The sequence below is a fragment of the Balaenoptera musculus genome, chromosome 20 (genome assembly GCF_009873245.2).
Source record: "Balaenoptera musculus isolate JJ_BM4_2016_0621 chromosome 20, mBalMus1.pri.v3, whole genome shotgun sequence".
In the NCBI taxonomy this organism is placed as follows: Eukaryota; Metazoa; Chordata; class Mammalia; order Artiodactyla; family Balaenopteridae; genus Balaenoptera; species Balaenoptera musculus.
In genome coordinates, this window is record NC_045804.1 from 45,060,285 (window position 1) to 45,075,103 (window position 14,819).

Here is a 14,819-nt window from a genome sequence, read left to right on the forward strand (position 1 = left end):
TGGTCAGGGAACTAGATCCCACATGCATGCCGCAACTAAGGAACCTGTGAGCCACAACTAAGGAGCCCATGAGCTGCAACTAAGGAGCCCACATGCCGCAACTAAGATCTGGTGCACCCAAATAAATTTTATAAATAAATAAATAAACAAACAAACTGATTTGACTCCCACTTCTGGTCCTTTTCCTATTCTGATAGCAAGTCCATTGTCAAAACAGAGGCCCCATACCTACCCACTCCTCCACCCTGCTCTGCTCTCTGGGGCTCCCATATCTATGCCTACAATCAGCTACTATTTTTGATAATCTGCAAATAAACAGCTCTGTAGGCATTAGGGATAGTAGGAGGAATAAGAAATCGTCTCTGGCCTCAAGAATCTAACACTCTTGTAGGAGCTATAAGGCATATCCATATATGGTTTGGGGCTGGCATTAACGTGGCTGGGTTCAGTTACGGATCACGCCCAGATTGTAACTTAAGACTGTGGACTTGAGCTGATGCCGTCTCTGCCCTCACACAGGTCCAAAGACCCAGCAGGGTCTGGGAACGTGGAGCCACTTCCCAATTCTTCCTTCCACAGATCTAAGCTCTCTGGACTCTTCTGAGCAGAACCAGCCGGCAGGACTGAAAGAACTCAGCATAGTGCTGATGCTCATTCCCCCACGTCTCACTTGGAGGAGAGCAGGGCTTGTATAATGCAGGGATGAGAAGGGGGCTCTTCCACAGATGAAGCATTAATGATGCTGAAAATCTGGTGAGGTCAGGTTCAGGAGAGCTTTCATTCAACTTCATGACCCAGAGAGCCGCAGACATGCTGACTTAAAGTTTTGGCTTACTGGAGATTTGTCTTTTAGACTAGTTTGAAAGTCTAAGCAACCATGTTCCCAGATGCATTATCAGTTAAACAAGACAGAAAAGACATGATTTATCCTCTGGCCTCCCAAGAGGATCTACAGACCTCCCCTGGGTCACAGCCTCTGCTTGCAGCCCATGATACTGACCCCCTCCATTCTGGTAACAGATGTAGGGAAAGCGCCAGACATTGCCCAGGTCCACAGCGTAGCCAATGACGGAGAGGAGGAAATCCATCTTCTTGCCCCACGTCTCCCGTTCCCCTGGATGAACCTCAGCCACTAGGGCGGTGGTGGCAGCCGGGATGGAATGCTGAGTGTCGTCTCCTGCACCGGGGCTTGGAACAGCTGAGTACCCATTCGAGATTTGGCCGGACTCTGCCTTATCCCCAGGGGCAGGGACACCCTTCTGTAGAACACCATTTCCTTGACAATCTTCTCCATCCTTATATGCTGATAGCTCCTGGGAATTTAAGGGTGTGGTCTCCATCCTACTGGCTAGTAGATGATGCTGACGCCCATGTGCCAAGGACCGATCTGAATCCTTGGTGCTCTGATCTATGAGTCTCCTCAGCACTTGATATCAGTGGGGTTGAGAGCTCTGTTGGAAAGGCACACAGAGAAAGGAAAACAGAATTAGGCATTTTACTTGTCTTTGGTAACTCATCATACATCTTGAATTACATTAGTTAATGGGATTATGAAGGCATCTGTTAAATGTGAGACACCCTGTTTGCTATATGAGAGTCAATAAAATCAACTATGGCCGCAAAAAAAAATCAACTACGGCCACTCGCCTTCTGAGACGGATCGCATTCTGCCTGTGGAATGTGTATCTCTCTCAATAAACCTGCTTTCACTTTACTATGGCTTGCTCTTGAATTCTTTCCCGCACGAAGCCAAGGACCCTCACTTGGTGGCCTGTCCCAGGAACTCATCCGAGACCTGGGACGTGACCATCCTTCCATGATCCATTTTCTGTAAACTCTTTACAAAGGATATTAATAAATCTGCTTCTTGCCTATCAAAAAAAGTTTTAAAGTAAAGTAAAATCAACTACATTTTTCATCCTATGCAAGGTATCAAATCACAACCAAGTAATTGAAAAGGAAAAAACAAAACAACAGGACAACAAAAATAGCAAATAACCAAGGTTTTGCCTAGGCTCTATTAAGAGCAAAGTATTGACCTCAATTTGAGGGACTGGAATCCCACCCTGGAGTTTACCAGTGACTCAGAAGAACAAAGCTTCACTTCAACAGTTTCGCAGAGCACTTACTTTGTCTTGGATGCTGTGCTGGGAAAAGAGTAACAAAGAAGCAGTTTCTGGCTGCAAATAGATAAGGACAGTCCTCTCCATCATTTAAACTGAACACTCAAAGTATATTTTATATAAACTATAGGTGTGACTTAAAAAGGAAGAGAGCATAGGAAAGAGATGAAGAGGCCACCCTTTGTGAGGCACCCCTAGCTCCTTAGCTGTAGACTTTTTCACTCTTCCTGGAGCCCAGCTCTGAGAAACCTTTGGGCAGATTCTAGCTGCCTCCAGCTGTGTCCAGTCCGTCTGTGCCTTGCCTTTCTGCATTCCCATCATGCCTCTGCAAGTCCCACTGAGCCTTAAATGTCACTGCTGCTCACCATTCATTCTTCTTGCCACTCCCCAGCAACTCCTGAGGCTAATCCACTTGTGTTCTGCAACAGTGGGCAGGCAGGGTCACCTCTCATCCACGCTGGAAGAGCCAGAGAGAAGAGCGTGGAGGTTACACATACCAGTGTGACTGGTGTCTCTGTCCCCACATGCCTCAGGGCTGCCGTGCCTTCATGTCACTGCTGTGGGCCAGGGTACAGGGAAGTCAGCTCAGCTCCCTGAGATGTCAAACATGGGGTAGAAATCCGAGCCCTTTCGGACTTTAAACCTATGGCCTGTTATAAAGTAGTAAGGAGCCAGGACCTTCTAGCTAACTTCATTCTTCTGGGCTTGAACTTTGTTTCTGCTTAGCTCAAATCACATTATACCTTTCTAGGAAAAGATGTCCAGGGATACTGCTACTGCTCTTCATAACTGCAAAGATCTGATACTAATCCTCCAAATCCAACAGTAGGAGGCTGGCTAGGAACTGGTAGCTCATAAAAAATGTGAGTGTATGTCTCCTACCCTGGTGGGGCTTTCGATGACTACAACTTAACTATCCACGTGTGGAAATGTAGGGACAAAAATGTAGTGAGTGAAAAATTAGAACACAAAGTATGTAGATTCACACTGATGACTATGCACATAAATATTGGCAAGGATCAGAAATGAACACAGGGGATGCAACTAATTAGAGTTTCATGTTTACTGGGTAGTTTCTTTCTGTAAAGTAGAAAATAAACATTTTAAAGGGATTGATTGATGCCAAAAATATCACAGCAACAAGAGAGAAACCATCTCTATGTAGCGAGGGTGTGTGTGTGCGCGTGTTAACGGGGTGGGGTAGGTGTCCTGGGTTCCACCCTATCTAACTGGCCCCCGCCCCCGACCCTATCCCGGGTTCAAGGAGGCAAACATGACCCATAGAAGGATATGAATTTCTGACAGAGTGATCTAGATAAAAACCTGTTCTGCTTATCTTTATGCTGCTGTCCAGCCTTCCCTGCCCCCACCCGTTCCCTGAGACCTCAACTAGACTTGACGGACTTTTAAAATAACCACACATCCTCTCATCCACCATAAGGTACCATTTACTAGGCTAAGGGATTTTTATTTTAAGGTGTTTCTGTTTTTGTTTTTGAGAGAGATGAGTTGTCAATATATTTAAATACACAGCTAAATTAAACCTGAACTTGGCAGTCTCTGGTTGTGTTGTTTGAAGAAGGCCTCTGTACTTCCCTCCAGCCTATATCAATGGCATGTTTTCCACATTAAACAGTGAAGAACTTGCAGACCAGATGGCAGAAATAGAGCTTTACCACGTGCGGATGGTCAGACGGCACCCAGCTGACAGACCCTGCCTGTGACCGAGGGCCCCCTTCCCTGGTCTTTCTTTTTCCACCTTCAAAATTTTACCCCAAATTTTCTGTAGGAACACCTTCCCATCTTTAATACTGCAGCTTTCCTCTCATTTAAATTGAAGCTCAAAGAGCAACTGTATCACCCACCCTTTCTCTGGCATGTCCACCACAGTCTCTAGAAGGGAAACATCACCCATCTCTGAAGAATACATTGGCGGGGGAATAAACGTTTAGCCATACAGTGGCTCCGTCACCCTCCTGCTGCAAGAGTCGTGTGAATTTTTCTAGATTTCATTTACTTCCTCCCTTGGGGCACTCTGCAGGAAGTTGAAAAATGTGTGTGGGCTGGTGAACTTTGGTTGGGCAATGTATGTTCTTCAGGGTTCTCAGAGGTTCAGCCCCCAAGGTATTTGATCTTGATTTCTCGGCAATTGTTATAAGCAACTCCTAGAAGAATAATACACCAGACTATTTTTGCTGAGCATTACAAAAGGTCTTGTTTCCTAAAATATCCCTCAGCATTAAAAAAAAAAAAAAATTCATCAACAGCTGAAATAGCCCAAGTCATAAGAAAACCTGTTCAGAGGGTCCTTTAGCCCAATCATGACTTCAGGTTGCCTCTCCCCTGAGGCTGGTCTCTCTCCATCCAGCTGTGCTTTCTGGGTTTCTCTTATTGGGCTCCTGCCCCAATCATAGAACCCGGGGTACAAATAGATAAGTTACAGCCACACGAAGCCACCGAACAGGCAGGAGATGCACGTCTCCTTTTCTTCAAATCACTCCTCTGCCTATTAGAAGAAAGCTCCTCCCAAAGACTAATCTGTCATCCAGGAGCAGATGGCCGGGCCTGGGTTCCCTTCTGCCTGCAGGATGCTGCCTGTGGATCCAGACTCCTTTCCCATTTTCCTGATTCTACAGAGCACTGACCAGCTTTTCCTACTGAGACCAGCAGATAGCAATAGTTGAGAGCAAGCTGGCCCAGGAATATAGAAGGAAGAGATGTTAAGAAGGTTGCTTTCTAAGAATGTTGTCTTGAAAGCTTTCTTTTTTAAAAGGTATTTTTATCCTGCTGGGTAGAGAGACTGCAAATGAGTCCAATATTACAGCTGTGTCCTCTTCCATGCAGACTTGAGTTTCTCCGTGGCCAGAAACAGCCCCAGAAGCCTCCCTGTGCACCTTGAATGTATGCCATTTTCCTGGGCTGAGCAGGTGACCAGCTGTGGGTGGGGCCATGCACGTCACCCAGCTCCATGGTAGGATGACAGCTTGACACGCAGGAGCCTCATCCCCCAGGGGTCCGCACACGAGGGGCCGAGCAGTGATGCACTTGACAGAATGCTCGTATTAGTCCAGGGAGTGGGCTAATTCACTCCATCTCCCCCCCACCCCCCAGTAAAAAGGATTGTTTCTACTTAAACTTCTCCTGATCAAATCTCCATTCCTCTTTCCACAAACTTGGTCTCTGTAGCCAGGGGAACCAGTATCTGAACAAGCATGTAATTACAGTGATTAGTCATGAAACCACCCAGCCCTTTGGAAATGCCCGTGACCCTCTTGTCTGTTTGATGCCTCAGCACATCCTAAGCAGAAACACTATAGACATTTTGTACTTTGACTTCATGTGTCCATATCAAAGTGAGTTCATTTCTCAGGACACTCAATTTTCATTTTCAAAAAAAACCCCACAAAAACCAAAAAAGAAAACCCCCCCAAAACCAACATGAATTATGGGTTTACCACTGAGATAAGATTAATTATAGGTCATATACCCAAGTGGTAATTGGCACTCTCTATTCAGAGGGAGTCTAAAGTTCCCAAGACACCAAGGATGATAGGAGTTACAGAGTCCTGGTGCCTGTAATGCAGTAAACACTGAACCTGGCCCTCTGCCACGGATTGGCACTAATTCAGCAGACACATACTGTCTGCCTACTATGTGCTAGGCTCTTGCAGACAAGGCAGGCTCAGTCCTGCCTTCATGAAGTTTATGGTACAAGGCCAAAATATGACTGGGAGGAAAACACCAGCATGCAGAAAAAGGGAGAGGCTGGTGCTGCTTCCAAGTGCTGCCACACAACCTGTTGTAAACCAAGATTTCCGCTGACTTGACGCAGCATGTTCAGATACCTTGCATTTTTAGCTTCCAAGTTGCCCTTGGGTTTTAAAGGTCTTCCTTTTGTTGCTATTGCACAGCTTCTGTCACAGGACCCTGGATTTTCGCTGCTTCTGGCTCATGTCTTCACAGTGCAAAAATGGTGGCTTGTATTTGTACCTGTTGAAGGGACCGTTGAGTTCTCTGAGGGTCATAAGCCATGGGACTCCTACTCGCCTTTCAAACAAAATAGAGACTTCATGATCTGAACAGAGAGAGTAGAGAAAATCTCCTTGTTTTTTGGACGTAAGGGACAGAAATGAACTCCACTATCACAGCCATCTCCTTATCCAAAGAGTGCCTTGTATGAGACAGTTTAATTTTTTGGAGAGGAATTAAATAGGCTATAATCCTCAGGGCCATTTGGGTCAGTTACCATGAGAAAGGAAAAGGGTCTCCATCCAGAACTTTCCCTGGAGGAGGATAGCTTCGAGCTTCTCACCACACAGGGTGTAAAATTTAGAGGATTAGCCATTTGTGCTGGGGTTGAGATCACTCCAGAGGCTGGGCAAAAGTACAATGGATTATTTATTTTGACTTTAATAAAAAGAAGTGGATCTGGCATAGATAGGCATAAATAGCCCTGCTGTAGTGAACATGAACAGGAAAACCTAGACTAACTACCTTCCTGAGGCATCATTTTTAACAGTCCTTGTGTGTCCACAATCCGTGGCTCTCCTGTTGCACAGATCTGCACTGGAACCCCAGACCCATCACTTACTGGCTGTGTGACTTTGGGCAGGTTGCTTAACCTCTCTGAGCTTCCCTTTCCCCATGTGTGACAGCAGACCCTTAAAATTCCTGCTTCCTAAAGGTTGTTGTGGAAATTAAATAAACGTATGACAAACACTTAACTCATTGTCTAGCACATGGAAAGCATCAATAAATGACAGTGAGTTGATGGCCACTAAGCCACCACATATATGCAACCCATGCTGCTTTTCTACTCCTCACCCCAGTCCGAGAAACTGGGGCCCACAAGGCTAAGTGATTCGTAGCCCACAGCACAAGTGGGCCACTTGAGCCAGAAGCTACAGCCTCCATCCCCTTCCATGGGCCCTCACTGGTTCTTGCTTGTTCCTCTCAATCAGTGGCTTGGAGTCACTGGGAAACTTGTAAACAGCAGATTCCTGGGCTGCTCTCTCGGAGATTCTAATAAAGAGATCCATGTGGGTGCTGCATTGTTAACAAGTACCCCAGGTTACTAGGGGCAGGTGGGCCACTGAGCATGCCCAGTACATCTCCACCCTGCCCCTTCTCTCCCTCTAATCATCCTGCATCCTCCAGGCATGGCTTAAGTTTCTATCCACCCCCGCCATGTAGCTTTCTCTCACCACCCCAGCCCAAGATGATCTCTCTCTACTCATTTGTCATTCCTCACTGATTTTCAAGTATCATTAGTTATCCTTTTATGTCTAGTTGATTTGCATCCCCCTGGAAGCAGGGGCCATGGCTCATACATTCTGTACTCAAATACTTGCTGACCGGTGTGTGCACTGCACAGCTCCCAGCACAGAGGGTCTATTTCAGGTTTCCTGGGCACGGGACCCAGGGAACCACAGCTGCCATGCTGGCAGGTGTAAGCCTCAGGTGAGGCTCTACTCTTTCTTCCCGGGGTCCCAATCTCAGGGGGCTGCCCCTCCTCCCTCCTCACCCATTAGGAAGATCTGCTGTGCATCTCGGGGGCCGAGGGAGGACTGTCACAACAATAATTTTAATGAACTCTGGATTGGAAAAGACTGACATGTCTAGGATTAAAGTAGAGCCCAGGTTGTGCTTTTAGACTTTGAAACAAGTACCAGCAGGCATGCCTGTCAAAGGTCTGTGTTCCAAACATTCATTTGTGAGTTGTTTGTTTGGAACTTGCAATATATTTTCTACCTACAGAAAGAAATGTTGTAAATGGTGGTTAACTTCCTAACCTAGTTTACAAAATCCTAGTTTAACCTTAAAATACAAAAACACCTAACATGCAAGCTGTAGAACACAGCATTGTTAAGTACTACAAAAGGCGGTGGGAGGTGACAATTAAACTGATTAGAAGTTGTTTATTTTAACATTCTTCCTGGTTCCTGAGGAAAACTAAATTTAAGGAGAGAAGGATAAGGAGGTAGAGAGGCTTGTGTATAGAATCTGTGGAGGTGCCTTTAGAAGTTGAGGACACAGATCCCTTATTACATTTAACTACACAATTTACAACTTTTTGCAGAAAACAAAACTGCCTTCACTCTGTTTCAACATGGACAAGGCCAGGAAATAGGCTTGGGAAACTCGAACAGGTGATGTGTTAGATTAGGCAGAATGAGGAGTACCGGGCTTCCCTGGTGGTGCAGTGGTTAAGAATCCGCCTGCCAATGCAGGGGACAAGGGTTTGAAACCTGGTCTGGGAAGATACCACATGCCGTGGAGCAACTAAGTCCGTGCGCCACAACTACTGAGCCTGCGCTCTAGAGCCGCGAGCCACAACTACTGAGCCCATGTGCCACAACTACTGAAGCCCGTGTGCCTAGAGCCTGTGCTCTGCAACAGGAGACGCCACCGCAATGAGAAGCCCACGCATCGCAACGAAGAGTAGAGTTGCCCCTGCTCCCCACAACTAGAGAAGGCCTGCACAGCAACGAAGACCCAACGCAGCCAAAAAATAAATTAAAAAAAAAAATCATTAAAAAAAAGTTAGTTTCCTTTAAAAAAAGAAAGGAAAAAAAAGAACGAGGAGTATCACTTACACCTTCTAAATACTCTTTTATTGTTATAATGAAATTTATGCAATAAATAGAAATCAAGATTTAAAAAAACATGGGAGCATTTCTAAACACAGATTTTTCTTTTCCTTAACACAGGTATATTACTAAGACTACTTCTTTGTGAAACAGACATGATTAGACCCACAACGGAAGCCAAGAGAGGGAGAGACGGGAGAGAGAGAAAACCAGCCCCAGGGAGAGGGTGTTATGAAATGAGGGCAGATTTACCAGTGGCAGCTGGTGGAAGAGAGAAGGGGAGGAGAAAGGGATGAGAAGGGAAGGAGAAAGGGACTCGAAGTGGAATTAGATACAATGTGAGTGAAGAGGAAAGGAAGGGGGAACCAGGCCCATTTCTCTGGGTGGGGCAGGGAGGGGGAGAACTAAATGAGGGGAGAGATGGGGTCCAGCAGCGGAGTAGGGCGGGGGATGGGGGCCACCTCTGCAGCCACAAGCTGTTTGTGACTTGGGTAACGTTGCTCAAAGGTGCCTATGCTCTTAGGTCAAGTTCTGAAATGTGCTTTACAATGTGTCACACCCACATGGTTCGGGAACATTCATGAAAAATCAGTTCATCATTACACAGAATTGATCTAGTTCTCAGATGCACTGACATGAGGGCACGAGGTAACTTCCCATCCCTAGGATCTGATGGTCTCAAAACGTAACCCTCTGAGCTAAAACGGACATCACTGAGATAGTGAGGGAAATCTGAATATGGGCTGTGTATTTTATAAAATATTTTATCAATGTTAAGTTTTCCAAATGTGATAATTATGGGGCTCTGGTCATGTAGGAGGATGTCCCTGTTCTTAGGAGACACGAGCTAAAGTATCCAGGGGTGAAGTATTTGGATATCTGCAAATTCTCACAGGTTCAACAACAAAATTATATATATGTACATATATATAGTATCATTATTACATTAGTTATATCATATTATACATAATGTATCAAGTTATAGATATGTTAACATGTGTAAAAATTAGATATGTGTCTAATTAGAGAGAAAGCTCAGGCCCAAATGTGGCAAAATGTTAACAACTGGTGAAGCTTCGCTGGGCCACTTCGCCAACTTTTCAGTTGAAATATTTCAAAATTAAAAACTGGGGGGAGATGGGATCGGGCGCATTCAGGGTGGTATGGTCGAGGGGTGGGATAGGGAGGGTGGGAGGGAGATGCAAGAGGGAAGGGATATGGGGTTATATGTATATATATAGCAATCCACATTGTTATACAGCAGAAACTAATACAACACTGTAAAGCAATTATACTCCAATAAAGATGTTATTAAAAAAACAAAAACTTATGATTACCAGGGGGTAAAGGAGGGAGGGATAAATTGGGAGATTGGGATTGACATATACACACTACTATATATAAAAGAGATAACTAATAAGGACCTAAGGTAGAGCACAGGGAACTCTACTCAATACTCTGTAATGGCCTACATGGGAAAAGAATCTAAAAACAAAAGACTGGATATATGTGTATGTATAACTGACTCACTTTGCTGTACACCTGAAACTAACACAACATTGTAAGTCAACTATACTCCAATAAAAAATTTTTTTAAATCATAAAATTAAAATTGGGGGGAGAAAAATAATTCTAGCCCTTGGACGAGCTGGGAAACCCCTCCAGTCAGTCAAACCTCCCTGCTGCCTGGAATAGCATATCTCCTCTCTCCCCGTCTCTTCCCTCCCCTTTCCTTCCTGCCCCAGCTCCTCTCCTCTGAAACAAGGAAAAGAGCCAGCTAATTTAGCGTTTAAAACAACACACCCAGCGGAGAGAAAAAAACAGATGCGCAGGAGACTCAAGTTCGAGGCCTGGCCTGGAACTCGGGGCTGTGGGGGAACTTCAACAAGCCACGGAGGACTCGGAGCAGCTCCCCAGAGAGGCCCCTTCCAGCTCTGCCCTTCCCTAATTCTAGGGAATCCCTTAGTTAGAGGGAAAAAAATCAGTTTATCTTATTTTCGTGCAGCAGCTCCATAGCAAAGGAAATACCATCTTCTTTTTCCTTGAATATGCCCCGAAAGACCACACGATAACATGAGAAGGCAAAGGCCCGCTGACTGGCTCCCTCTCACTGAGCCCACCTACCAGGCTCCGGCTCTGGATTCGCCCAGGGCACACAGGTGGCTCTCCCACGTCTGCCACCGGCCTCGTCACAGCCCCTACCTCTTCCCTTCCTACCTCAAATAATGACACGAAGAACTGGACCTCAGGATTCCAGAAGACCTTCCCCATGCCACTTGCCAGTGCCTGGGGACCCTGGCAGTCGAGCTGGCCCTGGGACACCACCTCCGTGTCTCCACGTCGCTGGGGTTCATCCCTCACTCTGCAGTCCAGGAGTTTTGGGGGTTAATGGAGAACTATCCTGTCCTGGCTTTTAGAAAGCCTAGGGCTTACATACCCACTATCAAGTGCCCTTGGTCCCGGGCTGGGGTGGCAGCAAGGGAGCTGCTGCCAGGTTCCAGGGGAGCCAAAGGAAAGAGCAAAATAAGGCAGCCGGACTTCCTCTGCTCGCACAGGCCTTATCTCCACTCGTTTCGTCACCCCATTAGACACCCGGCTGGGAAAACACGTGGTTTACAAAAATGTTGATGTTCAGTAAGTGAGCCTTCATCTTCCCAGGTGCTGACAGCTGACAAAGGTCAGGCAGGAGGAAGTGCCCCCTGCACAGAGCCTTTACTCAGAGATCATTTCTGCATGTGGACCCACGTCAGTTCGCTGAGCTCTACCTAGAAATGGGGGGCTGTGCTGGCTGACGTTGGGCCTCGTGCCCACCCTAGAAAAGCAGGTCACCCTCTGACCAGGGTAAGTCATTTCTGCCAGGGTTCTTTAAAATGCTACGTTTCATCTATTTTCCACCTGGGTCTATTTTCCATCTTTCCCTCCTAGAAAGATGGCAGTTCCCTTTCCTTAGGGTGCTATTTGGCCCGGTTAAGCCCAGAAATGGGATTCCCCACAGGAGCAGGTGAGTCGGCAACGCTTGCCTGAGGAACGGAGAAACGGGACGCTTTATCAGACCTTTGACTCCACTCCCAAGCCTGTCCCGTGGAACAACACCAACCTCAGTGGAGAGCAGCCCACTGGCAACAGCTCAGTGACTGCAAAGAAAACCAGCCCCGCCCAAATCTCTACAGTCTGGGGGCTGCTTCTCCTACCCCACACCCCGGGCAGTTTGCAAAGGGGATTCGAGGAGTCTAGGAACTCAGGCTCCTGTCAGCTGGACAGGGTTGAGGTGCAGGACTTAACTTGTGCATGTCAGTGCGCAAAGCCTCTGCCTTAGAGGGAAAGCCGGGGGTCCCCAGAGGACCCTAATCTGACGGAAACATCTGGGTAGAGAGTCCTGGCCCCCAGGCATTTTGCACCATCATTTCAACTCGTGTTTGCTTAAAGCAGAGAGGCTAGGCTCACAGTCACAGAGTGAGTGGAGGGGACGCGGACATCATGTTAGGCAGGGCCCCCCACCCCTCGCTTAGAGCTGAGGACCTCGAGACCCAGAGGAGCTGATCTGTGACGGGGAATAATTAAGGTCTGAGGTACCTTCTTAAACTGACAGAAACATGACTGCATAATTTTCCCTCTGGCCATCCAGGCATCTTTATTTAAAAAGTCAAGTCATGACCATATCCTGTTGATTCATTAAGCCAAATTAAAATAAAACTTCTTCAGGCAACCCTGCCTTTATTCTCCCAAATTATACCATTCGAGGAGTATGAAGGAGAAGAATTGCCATTTACTGGCTTAATGTCTGGAATTACCTGCATTTCTCTTTGGAGGGGGACACATCCAGGATGTTTCTGCAAGCCTGCCATAAGAGACAACCCCCTCCAGCCAAGCACCCCATTCCACGGTCACCTCACCCATTTGTGACTCTTTGACATGCCTCTCCGAGTTTCATCAAAATGCTCAGACAACTCTAAGAATTCCCCAAAGAGGAATTTCTGAGGTTTTGCTGATTCCATTAAAACTGCAATGTTATCCCGTCCCCACCGCCCACCCCTAGTATAAATATTTTTAAGCAAGGAGACTAAAAGAGATGGGTTTGAATATCTGTGCTGGTGTCACATCTCTGAAATGTCCTAGATGGATCACCCGAGTGTTGAGGGGACTTTTGATTAATTGTGAAGCAGTTGCAACCTGCTCTTACTCAGGTTCAGTGAAAAAAAAGGAGAACCCGTGCCCAAAACAGCTTGCACAAACCCCATAAGAACCTGCATCTCATCCACGCTGGAAGCGGCCACCCCAACCCGAGTCTGCGGTAGGAAAATCTGAACCTTTGAGCACCAGTGGCTTCACACAAAAGCAAGCAACGGGACAGAGTCAAAGCTGTGTGTTTCCCTCCACTCCCAAAACCCAAACAGCCATGTGCCATGGCGCCCTCCACTTCATTAAACACAAATCCCAATGTTGCTTTCTTAGACATTTTTCCTATGTAACTGAAGGCAAAACACATTAAATATTTGATCTTGTCTTACTCTGATGAGAGCTAGCAGGCTCATAAATAATCCATTGACCTGGTTCATTTTTCTGGACAAAATTGATCATAAAAATACATACACACAAGCCTTTGTAATGTCTGACTCTTAGAAATTCCACCCCTCTGAAATTCTTTAGAACCCCAACTGAAAAAGAAATTCATTATTCAGAAGACCCAGGGCAAAAAGAAATGTGCTTCTTAGTGTTCTTTAGCTCCAGAGAGCCTTTTCAAAAGCAAATTTCAATGTACACATTTTTCAAGCAACTGATGGTTACACACTTCAACCACGTAAAACAGCTCGCTGGAGTTTTGGGTTTCACATAAATTCTGAATGACTGAGCATGCATCGGCTCTGCCAGGGAAAGCTACCCAAGCGCACGGAGACTCGTCCCACTTAGGTGTCATTCAGAGATTTCTCTAGGTATTTGGGCATTTGCGTCCACCAGGACTCTCCCACCAGAGACGCCTGCACACAGCCCCCTGCACGCGATGGCCGTCAGTGAAGAGCAAACAGAAGCCATGGGCTGAAAGTAAAGCAACTTTTCCTCCCGACCGCAGGACCGTCCTGAAGGGCTTTCCTGGGCTACTGGGCCACCCGAAGCCGGGCAGCCGGGGACGAAGGAGCGCTCCAAGCCGGTCGCCCGCCCGCGTCCCCTTGTCCCCGCGGCCGATTCCGCGCGCGCCCACCCTGCCCAGAGCCCCCGCGCCGGTGCCCGGAGAGGCCGGGCGGGATGAAGTTAGGGAGAGAAGTGGGCATTAGAAGCCGTAAGGAAAGCGGACCCACCTGCTGGGAGTTCGCGGAGGCCGGTCCGGGGCTTCCGAGGCGGGCGACCCTCGCGCCCTCGAGGCACCGGGGCGCCGCTGCCTGTGCCGGCGCCGGCGCCCGCGCGGCCGTATTTGTACTCTCGGCCCCTCACATGGTCTGATCTCTAGATATCCGCCGCCAAAGAGCTCTTAAAGAATTTGTGCGTCACTTTTGAGCCGCAGAAACTTTACGTTTCCCCGCGGCTGCGGCTCTGCGTTCCTCCTGGGGAGGGGGAAGGATGGGGGATGGGGGTGTGGGCGCGCTCACCGGGGAGGGGCCGCTGGGGGTGGGAGTGGAGGGGGAGCCGGGGCCCGGGGAGGGGAAGGACCCCTTCGCCCCAACACACACACTGACACACACACACGCGCGCACTCACACACTCGCTCCCCGGAAGGGGCAGCGCCCTGGGAAGAGAGGGAGCCGGGGGCGGTGAGGGGCGGGCAGCAGGCCGAGAGGAGCTAAGAATCCTGACCCTCGTGCTCGTTAAGCTTGCGGGGGAGGAGCTGCTCCACAACCCACAGGTGTAGTTCCTCCCCCAGCAAATTGCTCCCAAAATTTTATTTAGTTTTCGGCTCAATGTCACTTTCTCAGAAGGATCTCTCTTGACCACTGACACCCCCCCCATCACCCTCACCCCGCATCCTGCCCTATTTTCCTTCCTGGGACTTAGCCCCCGGCTCTCCGTCCGACTCTGCCGCTGGGAGGTGAGCTCAGCCAGAAGGGACCTTGTTTAATTCCTCGCCCTCCCCGGTGACTCCAATAAAGCCCAGCCTAATGGCTCACAGTAAATA

The 14,819-nt window shown here is 47.7% G+C and overlaps 1 protein-coding gene across 5 annotated transcripts in view; it reads right to left on the reverse strand.

The window, feature by feature from the left end:
• The window catches only part of SLC6A4 (solute carrier family 6 member 4), a 35,047-nt gene extending 20,632 nt beyond the window's left edge, over nt 1-14,415 (reverse strand). The window contains exons 1-3 of one of the 5 annotated variants that reach the window (XM_036837721.1): nt 14,008-14,285; nt 2,489-2,580; nt 1,001-1,451 (exon numbers count right to left, since the gene is read on the reverse strand). In XM_036837721.1, the coding sequence (XP_036693616.1) occupies nt 1,001-1,340 (340 nt within the window). In that variant the 5' untranslated portion in view covers nt 1,341-1,451; nt 2,489-2,580; nt 14,008-14,285. Of the gene's footprint in view, nt 1-670; nt 978-1,000; nt 1,452-2,488; nt 2,581-10,930; nt 11,183-14,007 lie in introns of those variants that run through there. The other 4 variants (XM_036837720.1, XM_036837723.1, XM_036837722.1 and 1 more) reach the window with 4 other exon arrangements.
• Between the last annotated feature and the right edge of the window lie 404 nt (nt 14,416-14,819).